This window comes from Pangasianodon hypophthalmus, chromosome 18 (genome assembly GCF_027358585.1).
Source record: "Pangasianodon hypophthalmus isolate fPanHyp1 chromosome 18, fPanHyp1.pri, whole genome shotgun sequence".
NCBI classification, from domain to species: domain Eukaryota; kingdom Metazoa; phylum Chordata; class Actinopteri; order Siluriformes; family Pangasiidae; genus Pangasianodon; species Pangasianodon hypophthalmus.
The window spans coordinates 7,409,918-7,435,505 of record NC_069727.1 but is presented as its reverse complement, the minus strand read 5'-3'; the positions used below and the strand labels follow the sequence as shown (position 1 = coordinate 7,435,505).

General features: G+C 39.5%; 1 protein-coding gene and 1 long non-coding RNA gene across 5 annotated transcripts in view; one reads left to right on the top strand and one right to left on the bottom strand.

Moving 5' to 3' along the window:
* The window catches only part of LOC117599461 (uncharacterized), a 58,830-nt gene extending 41,102 nt beyond the window's left edge, over window positions 1-17,728 (bottom strand). For 2 of the 4 annotated variants that reach the window (XR_008304656.1, XR_008304653.1), the window contains exons 1-2: window positions 17,190-17,728; window positions 1,492-16,408 (exon numbers count right to left, since the gene is read on the bottom strand). This is a non-coding gene — a long non-coding RNA (uncharacterized LOC117599461). The remainder of the gene's footprint in view (window positions 1-1,491; window positions 16,409-17,189) is intronic. The other 2 variants (XR_008304655.1, XR_008304654.1) reach the window with 2 other exon arrangements.
* Window positions 17,729-21,993: 4,265 nt separating this feature from the next.
* Window positions 21,994-25,588, top strand: part of mkln1 (muskelin 1, intracellular mediator containing kelch motifs) — a 31,363-nt gene continuing 27,768 nt past the window's right edge. Inside the window, exons 1-2 of the mRNA XM_026922643.3 lie at window positions 21,994-22,314; window positions 24,409-24,478. Coding sequence (XP_026778444.1) covers window positions 22,235-22,314; window positions 24,409-24,478 — 150 coding nt within the window. The 5' untranslated portion in view covers window positions 21,994-22,234. The remainder of the gene's footprint in view (window positions 22,315-24,408; window positions 24,479-25,588) is intronic.

Below are 25,588 nucleotides of genomic sequence, written 5' to 3'. Positions count from 1 at the left end.
TCATATGTAATTTAGAATAAAAAACTGGACACTAGGCTTGTAAGATGTTGATTGTGATTTACCATTTTAAAATATCGTCATAAAGATTTAATCATCCAGAACTTGTATCTGGTGTTAAAAAGACAGGAAAACGAGCATTTCCACCATTTAAGGTTTAAGGAGTGTAAGGGAGGGTGTAATAATATTATCAGCTGTGCAATCAGGAACTGAAGCAATTGTGAAAATTCAGCTGGATGGTGGATTTTTAAGTGATTTAAGTGATTAAGTGCAATTATGTGCAGTGAATAGATTTTTTAAAAAAAAACCCATAAAAGTACATTATGATGTAGTCTTTTTGTAAAGTGGTTATCTAATGTCCAACATTTTCACTTTTGATGTTGCTCAGTGAAAGCTGTCAATCAGGTGAGCGCCAGTCAAAAAAACCCAGTGTATTTAATCACTTTCTAATGATCATCAGCATTAACATTATTTTGTTAAATTTATAGGTTTATTTTGTGAGATTATAGTGTTAGATTTGACACTTCATTGTAGGCCTATTTAATCTTTAAGGTCAAAATCGTTTTTCTTTTTCAAAACTGATACAGGAAACCAAAAGGGCAAAAAATATGTTGTTAACTGAAGTTAAATATGGTCTGAAGTATGTGGACACTTGATCATCACACCCATATGTGGTTCTTCCTCAACCTTTGCCACAAAGTTGGAAGCACACAACTTTATAGAATGTCTTTCTATGTTGTAACTTTATAATTTCCCTTCACTGGAACTAAAAGGCCCAAACCTGTTCCAGCATGACAGTGCCCCTGTGCACAAAGCGAGCTCCATGAAGACATGGCTTGTTGGGTTGGAAGAACTTGAGTGTCCTGCACAGAGCCCTGACCTCAACCTCACTGAACACCTTTGGGATGAACTGCAACGTTGACTGAACCCCAGGCCTCCTCACCCGAAATCAGTACCTGACCTCACTAATGCTCTTGGGGCTGAATGATCACAAACCCCCACAGCCAATCTCCAAAATCTAGTGGAAAGCCTTCCCAGAAGAGTGGAGGTTATTATAACAGCAAAGGGAGAGTAAATCTGGAATGGGATGTTGAACAAGCACATATGGGTGTGACTGTCACTATATGGTTTACTTCTGTTTAAAATATATTCCAACGTTTTAATAGAGTGAAAGCACCTGAAAAAATAGGTTGTATCACTTTCATTATGTGCTAGATTTCATATTAGCTTTGTTAGCAGATTAGCAGTGCAAACTAACTTTTATAGCTACAAACACTCTCCAGAGGCAACAGCAATGTCTGTTACTTCTTTTGAGTCTGGTTCCTCTCAAGGTTTCTTCCTCATGAGGTCTCAGGGAGTTTTCCCTTGCCACTGTCACCTCTGGCTTACTCATTCAAGATCTAAATCTAGATCTGGATTACTGTAAAGTTGCTTTGTGACAATGTCTATTATTAAAAGTGCTCTATAAATAAAACTGAATTAAACTGAACTTACGAGTGATGCTGAATCCAATCTTTATTGGGATTTGCTCAAGGACCAAATTCACAACCTTCCGGTCACTGGCACAGAACCCGAACAAATGTGTCTCCTAAACAGGGAGACACATGAAGAGTGATTCCTCTTTTATACATCAAGTGCCTGCTTTCTTCACTATACCAGTGTAATAGGTAGTTAAACTTGCACCTCTTTTTGTCTATTGCTCTCTCTCTCTCTCTCTCTCTCTCTCTGTCTGTCTCATTCTGTTCACTGTTTACCTTAGATCAGAAGTCTTTGTGCAGGAGGGGGAAATATAATGAAGGAAGTTTAATATAAAATGACTCATGCACTCTTTCCCAGAAGAGATGGCCAAGGACTTTTTGTGAATTCGTGTGAAATGACCTAGATGCTTCATCCAATCCACTGCTGCCATGTCATGACTGTGAGGCCAAATACACTGCCCATCAAAACTGAGAGCTAATACAAAATAACCTACTTCCATTACACTTGTGTGACCTTTAAAGTAGGGTTTGATGACATTTAACCTGTGTACTATATGTATATATTTATATATGATGCAGTAGCACTAAGAGAAGAAGGAAACCACCATGAAAGTGGAAAAAACATAGAGTGAGAGAGAAGTTCACTGAGAAAAAACTCAAAAGCACATAATGTTGATGAGTACTTCCATATGCTACCTATTGGTCAGTTACAGTAAATGGAAGTCGATGTAAATGTTTATTGTGTGTGCATATGTGTAGGGTCATGTCTGTTGTTCCAACTTCCTCTGTAGACAATTTATCACTTCCTGCTGTCTTACAGAGAGTACACATATCCTATTGTTCTCTACAGTCATGCAAGTTGCTATTCCTTATTATTCTATATATAGCTATAGGCTATTACCTCCCTCTGTGTGGAGTGAAAATAAGAGAGAGAGTGACCAAAGGGAAGTGTATGTATGTATGTGTGTTTGAAAAAAGGCTTCTAGAGTGCTCGAAGGCAGTCACAAATAACTTCGAAATAACAAGTATAATCTAACAGTCTTCAGTCATTGAGGACAATGAGCTTTTCACAATGTTAGTATTGATCAACCCATCATGAAAGCTGAATAGAATGTTCATCTATGGTTTCTTTAGTGTTTCATGGCAAGAACTGGCCTTTTACGGGCACAGTTTTTGCGAATGGTGCTTGGACCCCGCAGTTTGCGGCTATATTTCTGTTTTTTTTTTTTCTCTACCGAAAAAAGGATGCACAATCCACACTTTTGTTTTCTATCAGCTCATTCTTCTGACGTTTGCAAATTCGCAGGATTAAAGTTCACCAAGATGAACTTTATATGAAGAAAAATTAACCGTTATCAGCAAATTCCAGTTTTCACATCCCACTTCATTTCTTAAACAAGCGGCACACATCAGTATCGCAGAGAGAAACAGAAGCAACACTGCCCTCAACAGCTTCATTATTGTATTACATTACTTTTTTTTTTTTTTTTTTTTTTACAGAGGAATACATACTATTGCATTGCAACACTGTTTTTTTTTTTCTTCTTGGTTAAGCAAACTATAAAGACTATCAAAATCTACCTCCATGATTTTTCATTACTGACGCTGTCAGGTTTGGCGACTAATTGTTGCAGCTCCAATTACAATACTAGAACAATACTATTAGAAGACTTTATCATGAGTATCCTCAGAACAGTTTATCATGAGTATCTTGAACACCATAAAGTAACAGTACATTTCTAACTCCACTGTTACTAATTGTAACAAATAACTGACTGGATGTTAAATTCTATTTTTGTACAAATTATTATCCTTGTCCAATACATTTTTCGTTTAAATGTTGAAAATTAGATATGTGAACTTCTGAACTGAATTTTCTTTTCATAATATTGTGTAATGGTGATGCTTTCTAAGCACAACCTCAATATCAACATACATCATGCCATTGAATACTGCAATATTATATGTCCTAATACATTCACAGTTTTCTCAATACTAACAGTAACACTTATAAAAAAAACAGAGTGAGAGAACTGAAACTTAACAAGGAAGGAACAGAGACATGACATACACTGAAAGCCACTGGACTTCTGTCCTGTGTGTACATTTGCATTTCACTGTGAGGAAAAAAACAATAAATAATAAATATAAATCATTACGCTGTTTGTACATAACTTTGTGAATGCAAAGGTGTTTGTTCAGCCATCTGTGTGTACATACGACTTATGTGTTAAGAGTGTGTGTGTGTGTGTGTGTGTGTGCGTGTGTATGTGCGTGGATTTGTTTGCCTACAACTGCATTATCGACTCGCTCTTACAGTGTGTGCCAGGCAGCTGCCTACATGTCTAGAGCAAAGATTAGCAATGTGTGTGTGTGTGTATGTGTGTGTGTGTGTGTGTGTGTGTGTGTGTGTGTGTAAAACTGCAGACAGCCACTAGGTGGAGGCAGGCATTGGTTGTCCACTCCAGTCTGGAGCGAGAGAACTGGAGAGAATAGTGCATGGTCATGATGACCAGACTGCCAGATCACTGACAGGTTGCGTCAGCGTGGTTTCAGGCTGATGTAACAGCGGCGTGATGCCGATGAGCTCATGATGGGGAAGAAATGTTGAGTTGGAATGTTGAGATTAGGGATATGGCTGTATAACAGTGCGATGGGACGCACCATGATAATAAAAACATAAAGATTAATTGCTACGCCAATAAAAAAAAAACATTTCTGGATAAAAATGATACGGGAGTTTAAACTTTTTTATTTCATAAAGTAGTCCATAACGTAATTTTAAGCCATTAAAAATCTAAATTTGCAGGATCTATGAATAAACATAAATATGTAACTTCGAAACATCTCATTATCCTCCTGCAATACCAAATAGCCTAACATTATTATCATTAATTAACTTAGAGCTATATTATTTAAGTATAAGTCTATATAAGTATAATTTAAGTTTTGATTTTGCGTAATTTAGTCACAGTTTTTAAATGTTTTTTCACAGAATACAATAACTGCCCTTGCTTGCACTATAAGTGACTTTTAAGTGAATTGTTTTGTTTTTTTGTTTGTTTGTTTGTTTGTTTTTTTCAGCACAGGAAAGTATGATGAAATTATTATTCACGATAATCATATACACCAGAGATGCAACAAATAGAGATTCAGTTTTTTTAAAAAATGCTGGAGTACTAATGTTCTTTTTTGTGTTATATTCAATTCAATTTTATTATTTTTTTGTATAGCGCTTTTAACAATGAACAATGAACATTATATGTGTTCATCTGCCTGTTAACAGCATTATCTTCTACATCTATGCTCATAATAATAATAATAATAATAATAATATTTATATTCCCTTTATATTTGAGGTCAAAATCTCAATGCTTTACTTACATGACGATAAAGCCCATTAAATAACCCGTATTTTTATACTAACAAAATTGGCATGTCTTTCTTTTCCTGTTGCTATTAGATTTACGCTATGTGCTGTGCTATGGCCTTTCCTTTCCTTCCCTTACTCTACTGTAAGGCAGAAATATCCCTGTTCATGAGAGAGAATCAGCAGCAGTGTGGCTAAATATGGTGGGCATGCCAGGTCCATTTTTATAAAATGTAGGACGATCAGGAACAGAGACACAAATAGAGAGAGAGAGAGAGAGAGAGAGAGAGACTGGAGAAAAGAGAAGCCTCAGTGAAAACATGCTACACAGTAACCCAGGGTCTGGCAAATAGTGAGAACAGAGAAAGAGAACTAAGCAGCATGACCTCCTCTCTTTACTCAAATGTCACTGAACTGCTGTAGATCTAGGGATGGGTGACAAAGCAAGATATACAGTGTAACAACATTTGATCATTTCACAATACACTATATATTACCAGTAGAGTGACATAGTACAGTAGGGCAGCCAAGTTTTTTTTTGTTAATTAATGGAAGTACTAAAAAAGTCTGTTTTAAATGAGAAATTGTGTTTGTTTTGTGTTAATAAATTTGACCTAAGTATCATTCGTGTTAGCCTTCACCGCTTTTCACATAGAACTAGCGAGCGGGTGAGTACTGACAACTAACTTTAATTAATTAATTAATTAATTAATTAATAAGTAAATAAATACAAATAAAAATAATGAAACTCCTTGAATATAGTCACAGAACTGCAGACTGAATTATGTTCAAATCTGTCTGAAATTATGCCTTCATTTATATTTATCTTCCACAAAATAAACTATTTACCCCAGAAATATTTAGTATCAATTAATAGTTTCTCTGAGTAACAATGTAATGGTCAGTGTTATAAAAGTATTGACAATGTGTGCAATACCCCCAGAAATGTCTATTCTAATGAAATATATCACATTATCAGTATTATGTAAATACTAAAACATGAAGGGACATGCTGCTGTAGGAAATTAATCTATTAAGTTGATTATCTTCCCATAACAGCACATTCTGAAGTGATTTATTTCTTTTATAGCACAACAATTTGCCAGTGATTATGATTTACCACTTCAACCTCTCTTTTCATACTCTCTTGAGGTTAATAAGACATAAACACAGCCTGTCATGTTATGAGAAACCACAAAGTACAAACTCGTCCTTCCCTTTCTCATGTCAGAAAACTTGATGTTACAGCATTACCTCTGACTGTTACAAAACGCTGACACTGGAGACTCCTTCCAGAAATGTGAAATGTAAATCTCTTCACAAAAAACTTCACCTTATTAACAGTTAGACACATCTGCAAATCAGTTTATGTAGAGAGTCTGAAACACAAGTCCCTGTTGTAGTAGTTACTATAGAAACAATGGCCTGTTAGAACAAGCACCTTAATATAAACCTGTTACATTCAGCTGACACAACACCTTCTGACCGATCAGAATAGAGAATTAAGTGGAATAAATCACAATATCACCCAGACCTAGTAACAACTAGAGCAATTCCAACACAACTGGCACATTCATAAAACAAAAGTCTAGCCTATCGATTCACACTTCACTACAAGCCTGTCTAAAGCTGCCCTATAATTATAGTGTAGCACCTTACTGTATGGCACGCCCTTGTCAGTTTGACATTTATTTGCCCCATGATGAAAGCTGGCACCGAGGCTCAGCCTGTAGCTGTCTAATAATCTTTTATAGTTGTTCAGATTAGACACTGGACATAAACATGATTTATTATTCAAGGAGCAGCACACAAAGTGAAGGTGTGTGATTTTGTACTTATTATATAAACACGATCTTAAAATAAAGAGCAGTCTTCCATACCAGGCTCTTTGGCCATATTAGGGTACTTTATGGGGTATCATTTGTTTGAACTGCCCTGGCCGTGACTCTATAAAGCACTACTGCATCACCAGATGTTTACTAGGGCCATGACTCAGCTGTTTCACGGCTGCTCCAGAATTAAAAGACAGATATGGCTGAGCCTGAGACGTGATAAGCCCAGAGAACAGAAATGAGGTTGCAAATCAGGCTCAGCGAAGTGACGGACTACATGCTGTTCGCATTGCAAATGGGTCCCATTGATCTGTTTGTGTGCTTTCCTTTTACGCAGCATTCAGATCCATCAGACTCTTTACAGAGACAGAGAGGGATGGTGTGGTTTTAAATACGGGATGAGGCTCGCTTTTACTGTGAGTGAGATGGCCCAGTGGAATTGACCTGATTTCCACTTGCCCCACAAGGCCTTGTTCTCCAAGAAAACAAGCGACCCCGCCGCTCGGCTTCTTTTTGTACCGCTGAGGACTCATCAACAGTCCAACACGTTGGAATTTGTTAATACTGTGTCCTCATTTCCAAAGTAAAGCTCTGCCAAAGTCTGAAAATGACCCATTACCGTTAATTCAGAACAACACAAGATGTTCTGATGGAAGGGCCAATGATTATTTCATATTACGAGAAATGTTTAGTTAATGCTGGCCAAACTGCGAGACACCAGAGCGTCTTTGGCACTTGGCTCTCCATAATAATGGATAGAGGAACTTTTACAAATTTCAACATGAACCAGACTGCAGTTTGTTTACCATTGGTGACTATGAAGTAGGAGCTTTTAAGAGGAATTTTTAAACATTTTTATAAATTTAGTTGCTACTAATTCCCACCCAGGGTGGCAAAGCGGCCACCTCACAGTTCAAGGATCCTCTCAAAAACATGCTAATAGGTGGACTGACTGTGCTACATTGCTCTTATGCGTGAATGAGTATGAATGTGTGTGCGCATTATACCCTGCAATAAACTGGCAGCCCATCCAGGGTGTATTCCTACCTCACTCCTGGTGTTCCAGGGATAGGATCTGGATCCACCACAACCCTGACCAGGGATAAAGCCATTACTGAAGAAGAATGCATGAGTGAATAATTCACACCTACTAGCTAGTTGCCACTTTTTGCACAAAAGCTAATACTTGCTTTCTTTTCCAGACATGAAACCACTCATGCAACATCATAGGACAGCCGAACACACTTTGAGGAGAGTACTAAGTTACACATGAGATAACAGGCACCCATGACTATCTTATGTCCCTCTGACTGACAGGGACAAGAGACCATCCTTTCCACCCAGATATTCCCACCCAACAATTGGCAGGCCAGTTAGTCTCTATTGGACCCCAGACACAGATGAGACTCGAACAGCTTCTCTAGTATTCCACAAAGACCATTAGAAAGTACACAAGTTCAGTAACGCTGCTCTAGTCTGGCAGGCCTCAACTGACCTGTGTTCTGTCCTATCTCTGTAGTGCTGGGTTTGGATGTCCATCCCTGCTGAGGGGCAGCAACAGGTTGTGCAATAGGAACATCTTGTCCTATCTGGTTGCTTGCAATCAAAGCATTTTTGACGGTATCTGCCAAGTCAAGCTTGTGTCATTACTCTGTGAAAACATATCCCTCTTTTACTGCAGCCACTTTCAAAGCTGTGGTTTGTCTTTCTAACCTGCCCTTCCTTTTCTCGCGCTTACTCTCACACGCACACATGCAATCACAGCCCGGGTCTTGATAGATGTGGTCTGAATAGGTAGAGTGAAGCGCCCGTAGAGAGTTGTTCTTTGTCAGGGGCATTTTGAAAGAGATGTGATTTCACATCAAGTGGAGCACGGGGTCCAGGACTGTGCCAGCTCTGCTTGCCTGGCCACATTCCTCTCCCACTGAGTGCTTGGGAACCAAAGCTTCAGTGCAAAGTAGAGTGCAAATATTGCCTAGCCCACACTGCTAGCCTTCAACCAAGTCAGGGGAAAGTATAGGGGTTGCTGCTTCAAATCAGCTAAGTAAACTATAGATATGATGACGTTTTTGAAAGGGTTGGGGTGAGTGTGGGTAATAATATTGCGATAAATTGCATCTATCAGTACACTTTTCTCAGAGTATCGTCACTACACCTATAACCCTAATTAGCTTTATGCTGCATAAAAAAAACCCTCAGGCACTCCTTCCGTGAACCAGTTTCTCACAGGAAAACAACATTTTGAACACTGTGACACAATGAACTTTAAAATATAATCAATAGTATAGAAAGAGAGTTCAGAAAATCTTCAAATGATATAGTTGGAAGCAGTTAATCTAGAGTTAATGCAATATCCTCCATGCTGCAGAGGTCTGTGGTTGAATGCTTGCAAAGTTAGCTCAAAGACCTCTTCCTTTTAAAGAAGGCCATTTTTGTCCATATTAATTGATGATAGTTAGAGATCTAACTTGCTAAATAAAAACAGATTTCTAAAACAACTTGGGTTGGGTTGTGAAATGTTCAGTAAAAAGTAGCTAATCCGATGTCGGCCTGTTATGCTACTATCTTTTTTATAAGCTGTTGGAGCTTTAGAAAGCCGGATGTGCTTGTGGTAAGTTAGTGTGAAGTTTTATGTGTACGTGTGTTTGGAAAGGTTAGTCTGAAGATCATCAGTGTGTCGGTATTAAGAAAGTACATTAAACGCAAAGTCTAATGTCACGCAAGTGTTGTTGTTAGCGTGTAACATTGCTCTTAGTGAGAATCTTATCATTTTTAGTATGTTACTGAACTGCATGTATAAATAGAACAATCTTTTTTCTTTATAGTACTGAAGAGTTAAAGCTAGCTATGATTCTTTAAAAAAATCGTAAGGTTTGCTGCTAATCTCGATTAGCACATCAATGATTAGCAAAATGCTAATGTGCTTTCAACAGAGCATTTCACTTCATCTTACTTTGTAAGTAGGAGTTAAACCTAGTCAGCATCACAGGCACAAAGTATACATGCATGATAACAAAATCTTATATAAAACCAGCATTCATTATAATTATGTTTTCATTAAAATATTTCTTTTTGTGTACCTGAGTCCTTAGTATACACGATCGGAGTATCATTAACTATTAACTATTTTTAACTATCTGTAATTAATCTCTTGTTGCTTGTTAAACACTTAGTAAGTCTAAATGTGATAGGATGATATCATAAAAACATCTTCAGGTATCATAACATGATATTTTTGCCAAGTCATGATGCCTCAGTGATGCTGTTTGGATGGTTAGTGCTGTTGAGTGGGGTAAAATCTGGGTTTCTAGGTTGGTTATGTGAGCAGAGAATTCCTGATTATCATTGACGGAGTTTAAAAGCAGGATTTTGATTTATTGCGCAGTTTAACTGTGGCGCACACTGCCGAGTATATGCTTGTGTCTGTTCTGTCTCACTCTGAAACCCCTCCCATGTCTTTCCACTGCCTGACCATCCTTATCTTTCCTCATCTGCGCTTCAGTTTTGCTCTGTCTCATTTTTTTTATAGTATACGACCTCTTGGTTAGCTTCCCGTTCTCCCATTTTAGCCCTCCCTCCCTCTCTCGGTCTCTGCACCACAGTAATGGCAGCAACCTCTGCTTCTGCGTGGCTTTTTCTCCTGCGTCATTGCTCACCACCGTCGAATGTAAACACACGCACTCACATTGAGAACAGCAGATGCGTGACCACGCACATGCACGTAGTTTTACAGCTGAGACCTGTTTGGATCACAGACACATGAACAGACATATCTTTCTATAATGAGCACGTAGTCTACACTGTTAGGCGATTATAATTAATGTATAGCCTGTTACTGATATGAGTGCTTGCACTTCTGGTGCGATTAAACACATGTTACTAAACTTGGCATGTGATCTAGGCTGCCAGGACAGGAAAAGCCGATTTCAAAACAACTGAACAAGCTGCGTCATAATAATCGTACAGCATCACGACACACTCCTATACCGCAGTCATCACACCTACACAAACATGCATATATTTGAATATGACCACTGTACAAACAAATGTAAATATCAACTCCCACAGAAAAAGGTCTCCACTTAGATATGTTTAACATACGTAAGAACCACAGAAATGTCAATAAAACTGGTTTTGCCTGCAAAATGGTACTGCCAGAGTCCTTTTTTTCTTCTCGAGGATGTGTGATCTTGGGTTTGCTGTATATTTGCATCAGTAGCTTTGCCACTGTTGACTCATCAAAACTCCGAGCAGCTTACAGCGAGTCAGCTGACGTCCGAAGCAGTGTGATGCCTGAACGCTCCTGAACCAGACAGGTTATTTGCAGGTGAGGCACTTTAATGTGGTAGCAGATTATCGGCCGTTACTATGCTAAGCTAGTTCTGAAGGTCCTCACAGCCAGTGTGGCTGTCTTTACTGCTGTTTGTTTTCACACACACACACACACACACAGTAAATCCTCACGCAGCAGACACCCATTACATCAGCAACACTTTGCTCGTTGCAGACGACCAGTTAATCTCATTGTTCTTCAGGATGTGAACACGTCTAGCTCAGAAAGAAATGCTCAGAGACTAATAATGTTTAATAATGAACATGTAACACCACCATGTGTGGATACAGGCTGACCGACTGTATTAAAGTTCCTAAATTTTCAGTAGGAGGGGTGCTCAGGACACAGCGTGTCTGGATTATTATTTTATTATTCGTAGTGGCCTGATGGACAAGAAAAACTCCTACTCCTTAACAACTTTCGCAAAACAAATGTTTTGATTTGATATGTAGCTATGCTTAAATGTGACGTGAAGTTATGTTAGTGTGATGCTAACACAACATGCAGTCACCTCCCAGTTAAACATACTGAGAGAAATAAAGATGCTTGCCAGAATCGAATATAATCTTCTATGTGTGATGCGAGGACAGATCACTACATTTCACATTACGCATTTTGTAAGAAGACCATCATGATAATATACTCGTTTATTCCCCTGATAGGTTTGTGAGATTGTCTGTAACATGTCATCGTCCTATCGTGCTCCCTAACTATCGCCCATTGACCGATAATATCTGCTTGGCTTTGAGGGGAAGTAAAAAGGGGGCGTGGCCAGACATAAGTAACGCATGTCACGTGCAAGTTACATTATTATATCGAAAAAAAAATTGAAGCTGTTTACAGGTCGGTTGTAGCTGTAATCATTAGCGTTCAGTCAGTTTTTTTGGAAACATAAAAGTGTGTATTACGAGACACAACACACCTCATTTTTGTCGATCTTAAAGCTACAGACACCATGTTTTCCGACAGCCATTTAAATCATCTGACCGATAGCCATCTCGATACATGCAATCTCTCAACCATTCCTTGTTCTATCATCAATCGTTCCAAGCCTATTCCCTAAGCCTGTATTAATGCTTTTAGCTAGCTAACCAGCTCACCATACGGTAATTTATTATGTTAGCTACCACTTTATAGCCTAGTCATTTAGGTTTCCAGGCAACACCAAAGGTTACCAAAACACATGAAGCACACTGGAGTTTTCACTTGGTTGGTGTGGTAGCGTAGGAATTTATTTATCATTTGTCCACCCTTGAGTAGTGATCTGAGTGCAAACCATGAAGAAAACCACCCCATGAGTCATTCTAAAGTTGCTCAATAGGAAACACATGAGTGTCTAAACATTTGGGCTTGAGTGATATCTCTATTCAAGTCCGCATTTCAATATTTGATTGAAGTGGAGAACCTATTTCCTGTGTGTGGTTTTAACCCGTATCCTAGCAAAATGTTGAATGTTTACATCACTCTGATTGATCATGTTCTTAGGAAGCCTCTAAACACAAGCATCAAGTTCAGACACACACAAACACACACATGACCACTAGAAGATGCGTTTGTTATATGCAAGGGTGTGGTAGCACCACTTACCAGAAATTTACCAGAAAATAGATCATTTATCATATAGTCTAGTGTTTACATGCATCATGTCAAATGCATTCGTTATTCTTTGGGTATAGCAACGATGACACACCATAAAAAATATCATCACATTAGATCCACAAAAACACAGCTGGAATAAAGTTAGCGCTGGTAATGCAATAAAACAGCCATTTGTGTCTGAGCTGTGGTGGGCAGAGTGCACTGGCTTGCCAAGAAGCCCTAAGATTAATAAAAGATTTTTATTTTATTCCGCCACTGTGCTTACAGTCATCTCTTGTCTATGTAGATTTTACTTTACATGATGGTCCATCGTGGTGTCATGTGTGCAAATTTGTAACTATTCCCACATCTCCAGCAGTATGAAAAGATACTGTACAAGGTCAAGGTTAAAGTTAGGAGCAGCGTCAGCTTTCATACGTTCTTCAATTCTCCACAGATTTACATTTACATTTACTATTAGTCTACTGGCAGAACAACCAGGGAGACTTACAAAATATGTAATGAAATACGATCGCTTTATATTCAAATGAATTTCTCATGAAATCAGATTGCGTGCTTAGAATTTCCTGAACTGGTTCCTGGCGTAAACATTACATGGGGCAAGATATGCTTTGTACTAAGAAATGACCAACGTAAAACTTTTGGTAACGTCTGGTATGGATACAGATTTTTTTCCAGTCTTTTCCACTCAATTTGGTCATTTGCCAGTATCCTTCCCTAGCTAGTCCTTCCCTATCACATGACAGCCACCAGCCGGAGAGGGTAAAAACTTCCTCTGAGACACGTGAAGCCAGCCACTACATCTTTTTGAACTGCTGTTCCTGCTGTGACACAGGGCAGCTGATTACATTCACAGGAAAGCGCAATCTGCCCTCTTCCACATACATGACCTCACAGATGCCCGTGATTGGCTAGCTTCGCTGTGATTGACAAGAGAGAATAACACCATCCCTCCCACCAAGAAAACGTGGCCAATTTTGCTCTCTTGGACTCCTGGTCACGAATGGCTGTGGCATCATCAGGACTCAATTTCCTGATAAAAGGAACACCAGTTATGTTGATTTCTCAATATCTATAAATAAATTTGTCAAATAGACTCCAGATGCTCACAAACTCATAGTATGAAAACATATTAATTCAATTATTCAGATTGAATTAGTAACACAAAGTTCAGCAAATAGGCTAGATGAAATCAGATTCCCCTTTTCTTTGTTGCTCTATGCTCTGTGTCCTAGAGAACATTTAAAGAGGCATTACTCTTGTTTTTTTTTTTCACGCCGCACTTTACACAGATAACAATAATCTCATAGAACTTTAATTTCAGACAATTTTATTGACCAGCCAGTACATTGTTTTGTCTGTTTTATTTCATGCCCCATTACTGGTTAGTCTGTTTTTTTTTTTTTTTAACGTTTTCTCTAAACCAGCACAGACTAAACCAAAACCAGTCATGCAAATCAAATTGGCAGCAATATTACTGAGATACTCTCATGACTAACAAATTTCCTGTGTAAGTTCTCCTGCAAACAATTTACGAATAAACTCATTCATAGCCAGCTTCATTCATATCCATGAAGAACAATGCAGGAACAATATTGTTTCAATTACTATGCTGTTTTTATAGAGTTACTAACACTGATATCTAGGAAATGTGTCTAAAAAAAGGTTCTGTTAGATCTTTTTCTGTCATAACAGATTCATTTAACCAGTTACTACAACTGCATGGCCAGATTTACAGCAGTACTTGTATGTCAGCTTTGGCACCAAAATTATATCACAACACCTATGTTAGTTTTTCTGGGGAAAAGATAAAAGATACAGTAAAGTCTTTAAACTAACAGACTGACAGGGAAGCACCAATTTCAGCAGGATCAGATATCCGAGCTCTGTGTATCACCGACACCTGATATTGATCTGATATTGTTTTTCTTGCAGTAACTAAGCAGACTCACTAGTTGCAATGCTCTTGTGCAACCTGCAACATTTGTGTCCTATCCTCTGCTAAACCAAAGGTGCACTCCCTTAATGTACCCCTTTTGACATATTGACTCTAAAGATGCACCTAAATGAACAAATTTAACACACTAACATGCAATTTTGCTTTTAGAGCTCAACAACAGAGCCAATCCCAGCTGAGGGGAACTAGTTTGCTATAGAGCACTGTGTAGTATGGTATACAGATTTAAACGCACCCCTGTGCTGTTTACTCTCTCTCTCTCTCTCTCTCTCTCTCTGTGGCCGGCGCGCGCCGCACCCGACCGACGTGTTGCGCGCGTGCTCGCCTCCACCGACAGCCGCGCGCGCTCTTTACCCAGTCGTCAGGTGTAGGAAGGCGGTGGCGTGACGTCACGCCTTTAATATTATGAACTCATAAAATGAAAGTCTGTGCAAGTCCATTTTTCACATTGCCTCCGACACATAATTCATATCATTATTTTAATACTGAGAATATTTATAGATGGGCAAATATCAAGGCCATGTAGTCAGGTGATAGTTACAAAACTGACACACACACACACACCTCTGACAAGTTTTACGAAGCACTTCAAATACATGCCTGAACAGATACCAATAAACTGCACTCATGGGAACTTTTTTATAGACATGATAATAATAGCTGTTTCACAATGAGGAAGTCTCGAAAATGCATTTTCAACAGACATATTCATAAACATTATCATCATCATCTATCATCATGATCATCATGATCAGGAACAACAACAAAATAACACGTCGTAAGACCTGCATTTCGTGCTGTGTGGATGATCAGGGTATAAACGTGCCTGCAGTGAAATAAACAGCAGTGTAATATCGTAAAGAAAGACGTGAATATCTTACGCAGGGATCAGCGGCCAGGCTTGCGTCCGTCTCGTGCGCAGTTCGTAATCCTTCTCGAGCACAGCGCGTCTCGGTTCCGCTTTACCTTCAGCACTGATGACGCCGGTGCTGAAGAGAAAAAACCAACAAAACAGCGCAACTTACCAAAGTCCGCCCCTTTCTGTACGCTCTCTGCTCTAACCTTCGCATCTTTTACACCTAAAATAAACCGCGCAGGGTTACAAACACCGCCATCAACGAAAAACTACCGTGTATATGAGCGGGGACTGGCTTCTTACTCTATACGCTGCCCTCGTAGTGATGAGCGAAAGAACCACGAATCGGTTCTAGAGAAAAGACTCTTTTAAGTGAATCGAGCGAATCGACTCATAAGGAAGAACGGATCCAAAGTTTGGGAACGGCCAACCCTTGTGCTGTGTTTGTGCTAGTAGTTTTTGTTATTTCTTTCTTCCTATGGACAAATCTATGAGATCTATTAGTCAGTCACTGTGTAGTGTTTAGATAAGATAGATATGATAAAAGCCAAGATATGATAATTAACCTTCAAACCACCATGTAAATAAAATGTAGTCTATTACTAGTCTCTCTCTCTCTCTCTCTCTCTCATATATATATATATATATATACACACACACACACACACACACAAACACCACATATATAACATATAGGGGGGCAGGGTGGCTTAGTAGGATGTTTGCCTCACACCTCTGGGGTTGAGGTTCGAATCCTGCCTGTGTGAGGAGTTTGCATGTTCTCCTCATGCTTCAGGGGTTTCCTCCCTCCAGTCCAAAGACATGCATGCATTGTAGGCTGACTGGCATTTCCAAATTGTACGCAGTGTGTGAATGTGTGTGATTGTGCCCTAGCGATCGGTTGGCACCTTGTCCAGGATGTCCCCCGCCTCGTGTCCCTTGTGTCCCCCGAGTCCCCTGGGATAGGCTCCAGGTGCCCCACAACCCTGTGTAGGATAAGTGTGTGTGTGTGTACATATATATACACACACACATACACACACACATTTACACATTTATATAATCTTTGCCTACACAATATATATATATATATATATATATATATATATATAGAGAGAGAGAGAGAGAGAGAGAGAGAGAGAGAAAGAGAGAGTGTTATAGCTCTGCAAGTATTATTATACATTTATGATGCTCTATATACGCTCTGAATGATTCAAACCAAATGAATCTCCACGTTCGATTCATTTAAAGTGACAGTTCGAGCGAACTGACTCAGTGACTCGTCATGTCCATCGCTGTACCACAGCGTACTTCAGCTGACGTCCTTTCGCTAACTAAAAGCACATAGAGGCGCCGTGCTGCTCTTCAAGAGAAGCCTGAGGTTTAAAACCCCGGCTTTTATCTCGAATCATCATCCATCCTGTCAACAAAACGCTTCAGAAGGCTTCAGCACAGCCGGTACGAAGCCGCCGCTGTCCGCTCACACGGCCGGCTTTGAATTTTAATCTGCGCCACAGCGCTCGGAATGCGGACGTTGGCAGCGCGCGCACTGTGCAAGAGGAGCCGCGTGCCAATCAAGCATCTCGTAGCAACCCGGGGCTCGTGCTGTTGTGTTGTTAACAGCGAACAGTGCGTTCTGGAAGCTTAATGAGACTATCTGTTATAGCCACATCGTCAACCACACACACACACACACACACACCTGCGCGAGCAGAGTAGACCGGTCGCGCGCGGTTCTCGCTAAACCCTAAAAATAACTTCACTTACTTCCAGCAGCTCACTCAGAGTCCTCGCGTGCCCTGTAGAAACACCTTCATTTAAAAAAAAAAAAAAAAAGCAAAAAAGAAAGTCTTGTGGTGCGGCAGGTGCAGTCCACCATCACGCCCGGTGTGTACCGCAGCAGCTGCAATGCTCAAAGTAACCAGTGAGAAGCTCCAACTCCACTGAGAGACACCGGACGTCTGGACGAGCTCGTGCGCGTGGTTACGCGGTAGCCATGGGCGCGCTTCAGCTTCTCCGGTTTGCTGCTTCGTTATGTCATGCTCGTCATGTGACGGCGCGCGCGGCCGCCCTCAGCAGCGCTTTAAAGGGACCACCCTCGTGACTTGGTGATTTGAGGGGCCCCGGGGTGGCTTTGAATAACTTCCGCCTAATCCAAGAAACATCCCCAAAGAAGCATCTAATTGGTTGTAGAAGAAAACTATACAAAATGTACCTGATTCAGACTGGTTATGTTCAGACTTCTCCAGATGAATCCAGCTCAATCCAGTCTCATCCGTGCTGCTTCAGCCAACATACACCCTCAGCTCAGGAGCATTCGAGTAAATTCCATGAGCGTCCAGCTTCATAATGTTCTCAAACAGCTCACGTGACCCAGTGACGACAACAGTTACCTTTTAATTAAGCCTTAATAATGAATTCCTGGCTGTAAATCAGATCATTCCAGTGGTTATGTTGAGCGGATGAGATACTGTTTTGAATAAATGCATACCTCTCTGTTTAGTCATCTTTAAACTTTCTGGTTTCGTCATCTACCTTGTTTGTTTTGAACACATCACAAAACACGTGAGGAAATATACAGTACTGTGCAAAAGTCTTAGTCACATGCAAAGAAATGCTGTAGAGCAAAGATGCCTTCAGAAATAATGAAACTAAATGTTTCTCCATTTAAAAAATACTATAAAGAGCAGTAAACAGTAATAAATAAAACAAAGTAATATTTGGTGTGACGATCCTTCGCTTTGAAAAGAAAAAAAAAGTCTCAGGGACAATGTGTGCAGTTTTATAAGGAAATGAGCTGTAAGTGTTACTGAGCATCTTGCAGAAGCAGCCACAGTTCTTCTGGAGACTTTGACTGTCACACTCGCTTGTTATTTTTGAAGCAAAACCCAGCAGCCTTCATTATGTTTTTTTGTCTGAAAAGTGTCTCTTATGTAATCTGCTGCTTTCTTTACTGACGTACAAACATTTTTCTGTAACATTTAATTTTGTGCTGGAAAACTAATGTTTGGAAATCTAAAATGTTTTTGTACCAAATCAATAATGTAGAAATCATAAAATAAAAATCTATAACAAAGTTTGTACTAAAGAAAAATAGGGTGCCTAAGACTTTTGCACAGTACTGTATATGCACTACATGTGGAAGTTTGTGATACATAACACAGGAAGTGTCTAAAAATGCAATATTGACATGTGAATCAGGTGAATCAGACGTACCATTTAGGTGACTTTTCTGTAAGGGAGAGCAGAGAGGGTAAATGAAAAAAAAAAAAAAAAGTCTCCACACTTCACACTTTCCGTTCTTGACGAGCTGCTTTCGGGTTAATCATTTACTGAAAAGCATGTGATTGACTGCAAGAACCAGCAGCAGGATCTGAAGTCATGCTGATTCATGTTTTTCAAAAACTGGACCAAAGGAGTTTTTGCATATGCTGACTGGTTCTGCAGCAATGTTTTTTGGTTCGACCTGCCGAAATTTTACTGGGTCTGTATCCAGACCCCGGTCCACCAGTTGACGAGTCCTGCTGTAGAGGATATGGTTTATTAGTTTACAATATTTTAAAGGGTCATCACTGACATCCTGTCAAGCAGCCATTAGATTTAAGCCTCAGGCTTGAACGCTTCCACTCGTTTGCCCCATGTGAAGTGACGTCACAGCCGTTAGAGCAGCAGTGTCATGTTCAGGTCATGGAGGATCACAGCTTTAATGTTCTCCTCCTTCTGGATATTCATGATTATTTTGAACAATATTGAAATTACGATGAAGCTTGTTTAGGAATTTATTTTAGGAACTTTCATTCATTCATCCATCCATTTATCTTCAATAAATCTTCAGCTTTACCCTGGTAATGGTCGTGGTGGATCCGGAGCACTTTTCCAGGAACACTGGGGTGTGAGGTGAGAATACACCCTGAATAGAATGCCAGTCTATCCCAGGGTGCCTTGCACACACACATTAATACGCTCATTTGCACCTAGGGGCAGTTAAGAGCAGCAATCCACTCACCTGCATGTTTTTGGGAGGTGAGAGGAAACCATAGAACCCATAGGCAACCCACCTGAACCTGCAAAACTCCACACAGACCCTAACACTACAAGCACTGTGGTTTAGTCACTTACACACAATATTTAAATGAGAATAATGACGAATGCTGTGTAAATGTGGCTCATTCATATAAACAATTTGGTGGAACTGAAACCAAAGTATTTTTAAATCTACACATCTTTTTAACGCTACACTCTATGCTCAATTTCCACACAACTGAGCAGTGGTTTACTATGAATCAGAAGCACCTACAATACCGCATCATTTACGGTATAGTAAAAAGTTCTCGCCAAATCCAAGACATGCACTTAGCAGAAATTGAATTATCTCCCACTACTTACATCAGCTGGCTTCCGGTAAGAGACACCGTCATTGAATGATTCACTAGAGCCAAAGTGCCTTTATCTGCAAGGTTGTTTCTAAGCAGGGAATGATAATCAGACGTCAGGACTCATTAAACTCCCGTGGCTGTTGATTTTTTTCACCTCTCACTAGTGTGCATTGAGGACAGTCATATCTAAACACTTGTCATCATATTATATTTAGGTTTAATATTCTGTTAATAATGGAGCAGTATATTGCTTTGTCTTTGCGTTTGTGTGAAGCTGGTGGGTTTGTAGCCAATAAACTGATCTCCTATGCAGCAATAAAAAAACATAATAATAATAATAATAACTTCTCTATTTATGCAGGGTTGCCAGATACTGACTGGTTACAGCTCCATCAGGCTATAACTTACTCTATCTAACAGTCTACCATTGTTTTAGCCCACTGTAATCAAAAATAGTTCAGATGGAGAAACTGCTGTGACTGGACGCTCCAGTTACTGAATCTGGAGTGCCGCCAGCAGTGCACTCACCAATGTCAGAGCCAAGCACACTCATTCTCTAAGCTCAAGATGAGTGTTTTGCTGGCCTGGTAATAAAAACATAGGGGAAGAATTGCAAGCTTTATGGCCTCTACCATGTTGACAGCGAACCAGACGGTGATTCTCGGTGATCAGTTTTAATTAGATCTGATGAGTCTTCAGAAATGACTCTCCATTCAACATTCACTTAAAAGAATAAAAAAAATAATTAAAAATGTTAATTCATAAATATATTATAATTGCATGCTCATATTCCTGTTTATTTTATATAATGTACTTCCAAAGACCAATGACACAACACAATGTTAATACACCTACAATCAACCCAAGACACATACAGGACACAGTCACAAAAAGAAAAGTATTCAATATTTTGGTTAAATAGTGAGTATTTATGGCAATAAGGTACATTGAAAAAAATATTTAGTTACATTTCAACATCATGTCACAGCAAAAAAAACTTCTGTATAAAATGCTATTAATTAAAAATGGGAAAAAACTGATCTGTTTGTAACCATTAGACAGTTTAATTGTATTCAGTATATCAGTATATTGCTATAAGACATACACAGCTCAGAAAAACTCTTTCGTGATGGAAAACTCACTGACTATTACAAAGCATTGACATCTGAGACTTCTTCATATGTTAAATAAACATCTCCTAACTGTTTATTATTCCCCTGGGATTGTGTTGATCGTGTACAAGCCCCTGTGAATGAGTTGTTACTACAGAAACGATAAAAAGATAGAAAGATTGTTTGATATAAACCTGTGATTTGAATTACAGCTGCCACTATGGTCAGAGCTGCTGTTACAGAAAACGAATCAACACCTTCTGACCAATTAGATTCGAGAATTCAACAGTGCTATTTGGGATTTATGCTAGATTCAAGTCCTCCTGGGAAGTTTGTGTATATGAGTTTGAATGTCATGATTATGACCTGGTGTATGTTTAAGTGGTCTTGGTTGGGAATAAAATGGACGGTGTGAAGTTGGTCACCTTCTGACCAATCAGATCCAATAATTCAACCGTGCTATCGGTGATTAATGCTACCTTCAGTCCTCCTGTCATGTTTTTCTGCCTATAAATCCTGTCAGAGATACTGTAATTACCAGGTGAACGCCCATGAACACCAACATTAAGTTGTAAATAACACTCATTTTTGTATAATCAGTGACAAAGAAGTTTATTTTAACGAACGAAATTAACACTTAAAGGTGCATTAGGTAAGATTAGTCTTTTTTTTCCTCCAAGACTATGTCTCTAAGGGTTAGGTGGATTCAACATTTGAGTAAATACAGGCCTATATTTTTCACTTCTTCAGCCCATTCCCTCCCATGTTCACGAAGCTCCGCCCCCAGGATCTACATTGGTCTATAGTGTGTCTATAAAATGATTGACAGGATGCACATTCAAACCCAAACAAGCATTCTGGACCGGAAGTCCTTGTCCCAGACGGGTTTTCTCAGCGATTTAATACACTTTTGCTAAAGCCACGGCTTAATCAAATATTTTTAATCATGTTTTAAATAATTTACAGGTTATTTGTACAAGCGAGGAATAAAAATAATCGACTATTGCACCTTTAAATCTTAGTCTGCTCTAAGCAACACATTCATATTGGCGACCGCCATGACGTGTTGTTATTGACACGCCCCCATCTCGGAAAATCGGGGTCATAAAAAAATACGAGTTTTCCCGTTGCAATTAATCCCGACATTGTGTTGATCGTCAAGTGCGCTCACCTCGCAATTGCGCCATTTCCGACAGGCCCCGAAGGTCGCGTTATTATTATTCGCCGAAATCGAAACTCTCACGCGCGGTCCCTTTAAGACGCCGCCACGCCCACAGGAGGCTCGTGCACGCGACGCGCTGCTTGTTGTTTGTGCTCCAACAAGATGGCGGTGGCTCCTGAGAGCAGAGTGCTTTCCTACACTGTTTATAAATGGAGTTCATACTCCTCGACATACTTACCCGAGTGAGTAACGCCACCAAACACGAGTGCGCCTTTTTTAAGTGCAGTCACACTCTGAACGCTGTGGCTCAGCTGGATAAAACAGGCCAAGTGCTCTACCTAATGGATAGCCAGGTTATTTGCAAGTCAGCTAGGCGGTTAGCTAACGCTGCTTAGCTTAGCACAGTGACTGAGCGGCTGAGGGAAATGTTCACGCCGAAGCTCGCGCTGCATTTCTGTATAGACGAGCTGAAAATGAGGCTAAAACACTCAAGCTGCTAGGAAGCTGCTAACTAGTGTAGCTAACTGACTAGCTAGAGAGCTAGCTGGCTCAGTACTCTGGCAGTCATGTTAGCTAGTTAACTTGCTAGCTAGCCAGCTTCTCTGCAAAATAAAAAAGAAAAATATCAAAGATATTATCAAGGCAGCTAGTTTATTATGCGCGTTTGGGGGTAAAATCCGTTATGCGTGACGTGTAATGAAAAATCTGACAGCTGGCTAAGCTCTCTTTAGCATGTTGGATAAGTTAACTAGCAGGCTTCCTTAAGTGAAAGCTAAAGTTAAACGTTTCACTTGGGTGAGAGTTTAAGGCTTTATGTTGATGAATGCAGGCTCCAGCTAACTTAGCTTTAACTTCTCCATAAACCATGCTAAACAGACTGTTAACTAGTTGCTAACTAGCTGCTGACTAGTTGTTGACTAGCTGCTAACTCCGTGGCGAGACGCTGTAGGAATGTGACCCGCGTTTGTCTCGCTGTGTTTGCCTCGTGTTGTGTTAGCAGGCTGTTAACGCTTTTACGCACACACAACTAACTTATGAACTAATTTTAGCTTTGATTTATTAATAGATAGAAATGCCTTTGCCCACAGTTTGTGCGGTTACGAGCTTTGTAACTGTAATCTCCGAGTGTAACTACGAGCGCAGAATTATTGGCACCCTTCACTCAAATGAGCAAAGATGTGCATAGATTTACACACGTTACAGCTTATAACTTATTACTAACACAAAATATTGATGTATTTTAACACTGTTTTCAAACCTAAACTCTTTTGTGCTTTTATCTATGCAATACTATGAAGAGTTTTTGATTTTGTTTTTATTATGATTTTATCTGGTAGAGAGCAGTGGTGTTTCAGTGTCAGTGATTAAATTCCTTGAGGAAATGTTTCAAGACAGAAATACACTTTAATCATGTTACAATCCACCATTTGTTTTCCTATGGCTGTATTTTAAGTGATGTGCATCATATGTAGTGCGCCATGTAGGGTGTGCAAGGTGATTGTTGTACCCTATGTCAGGGGTGCTCACACGTCTATGAAAAGAGATCTAGTTCTTCTTATTATTATTGAGTATTATGGTAAGAGCCACCATGTGAAATATGCATATATACTCTAAATTGTTTTCGTAATCATATTATGCAATCAATTTTCATTCAAAGAAATCGTGAAGGTAATATACAGCATTGGAGGTGTGGTAAAGCATCAGCGGTGGACGGGGAGGAGGCGTGTCACGTGTGATGATTCTTACCTGTGTCTTATTACCGCCAGTCTATTATTTGTGTCTCTTTGAGCATTCAGTAACTGCCATAACCCGAGAGAGGGTGCGATATAGTTGGCTGAGCTTGTGAGGCACTCACGGACATACTCCCACACGCCACGGAGCGAACACTGCGAGTACGGGACGGACCCATTTCTGTTGTTGTTTTGGGTTTGTTGAGTATTTGAAAGTGCGCTGAAAAGCGTGGACTGAATAAATGCGAGCCCGGAGCTCAGCAGATACTCCGCCTGTCTCCCGAGTCTTCCTCCACACTCTCGCACACTGGGGTTTTACATCAACCTATTAAGAAGATCGACCAGTAGTTGTCTTGCGATCGACTGGTCGATCGCGCCTGAAGTAATGAGCACCCCTGCCCTAGGTAGAGCGCAAGAAACGGAGGTCAAATATTAAAAAATTAAAAAAAAAAATTGTCAGTGTAACACAATAATCTTCTGAATAGTGGTAGCCACAATAAATGCATTATTATTTTCATTAAAATTAGCTTTATTAATTTGAATGATGCAAAGCAATGGGTGATTGGAAAAGTGTGTCACATATATTTTGCTTGTTTTTGCTTGCAGGAACATTTTGGTTGATAAACCCAATGACCAGTCTTCCAGGTGGTCATCAGAAAGCAATTATCCTCCACAGGTGTGTATTTGTACCAATTCAGCACAATGCTATGGGCTGTTCTATTCAAATAGCCCTATGTCTTGTAGATTAGCTTAATACATTTAACCTGAATATATTTTTGTGTTGTAATCGAAACCAGGATCATCAGGTTCTTAAGAAGTGCTCTTGCTTTGAGAATTTTGCTATCGGGATCCTGTTTGTCTTAACGTGTATGTTATCTGTATTGCACTAACTGAATTTTGAAACAACACTTTTTAGTTCTTAGTTGTCTCTCTATGTACAGTCAGGTCTTTAAATATTCGGACAATGACAGTTGTTGCTATTTTAGATGCCTACTACAGTATATACAGTTGGGGTCATAAGTTTACATATGCCTTGCAGAATAAAATGTTAATAATTTAAAAAAAATAAGAGGGATCTTAAAAATTGCATTTTGTTTTTTATTCAGCACTGCCCCGAGTAAGCTATTTCTCATAACAGATGTTTACATATAGTTCATAGTTCACAATGGTAACTGAATTTACACAAATGAACCAGTTCAAAAGTTTACATGCACTTGTTTCTTAATACTCTGTGTTGTTACCTGGATGATCAACGACTGAGTCCCTTGATTGACCTGAGCAGTTAAACTGCCCACTGTTCTTCAGAAAAATCCTCCAGGTCCTGCACATTCTTTGCTTTTCCAGCATCTTCTGCATATTTGACCCCTTTCCAACAGTGACTATATGATGTTGGGATCCATCTTTTCACACTGAGGACAACTGAGGAACTCGTACACAACTATTACAAAAGGTGCAAACATTCTCTGATGCTTAAGAAGGCAACACGATACATTAAGAGCCAGTGGTTGTAAAAGTTTGAACAGGATGACCAGTGTAAATTGTTATTTTGTCTTCTTGGAAACATGTAAATATCTTAAGTAGCTTCTGAAGGGCAGTACTAAATGGAAAAAATAAGATCTTCTAACAAAATAATAACAATTAACACTGATCCCAGCATTATACGGCCACTGTTGGAAAGGGGTCAAATATGCAGATGATGTTAGAAAAGCAAAGAATGTGCAGGACCTGGAGGGTTTTTCTGAAGAACAGTGGGCAGTTTAACTGCTCAGGTCAAACAAGGGACTCA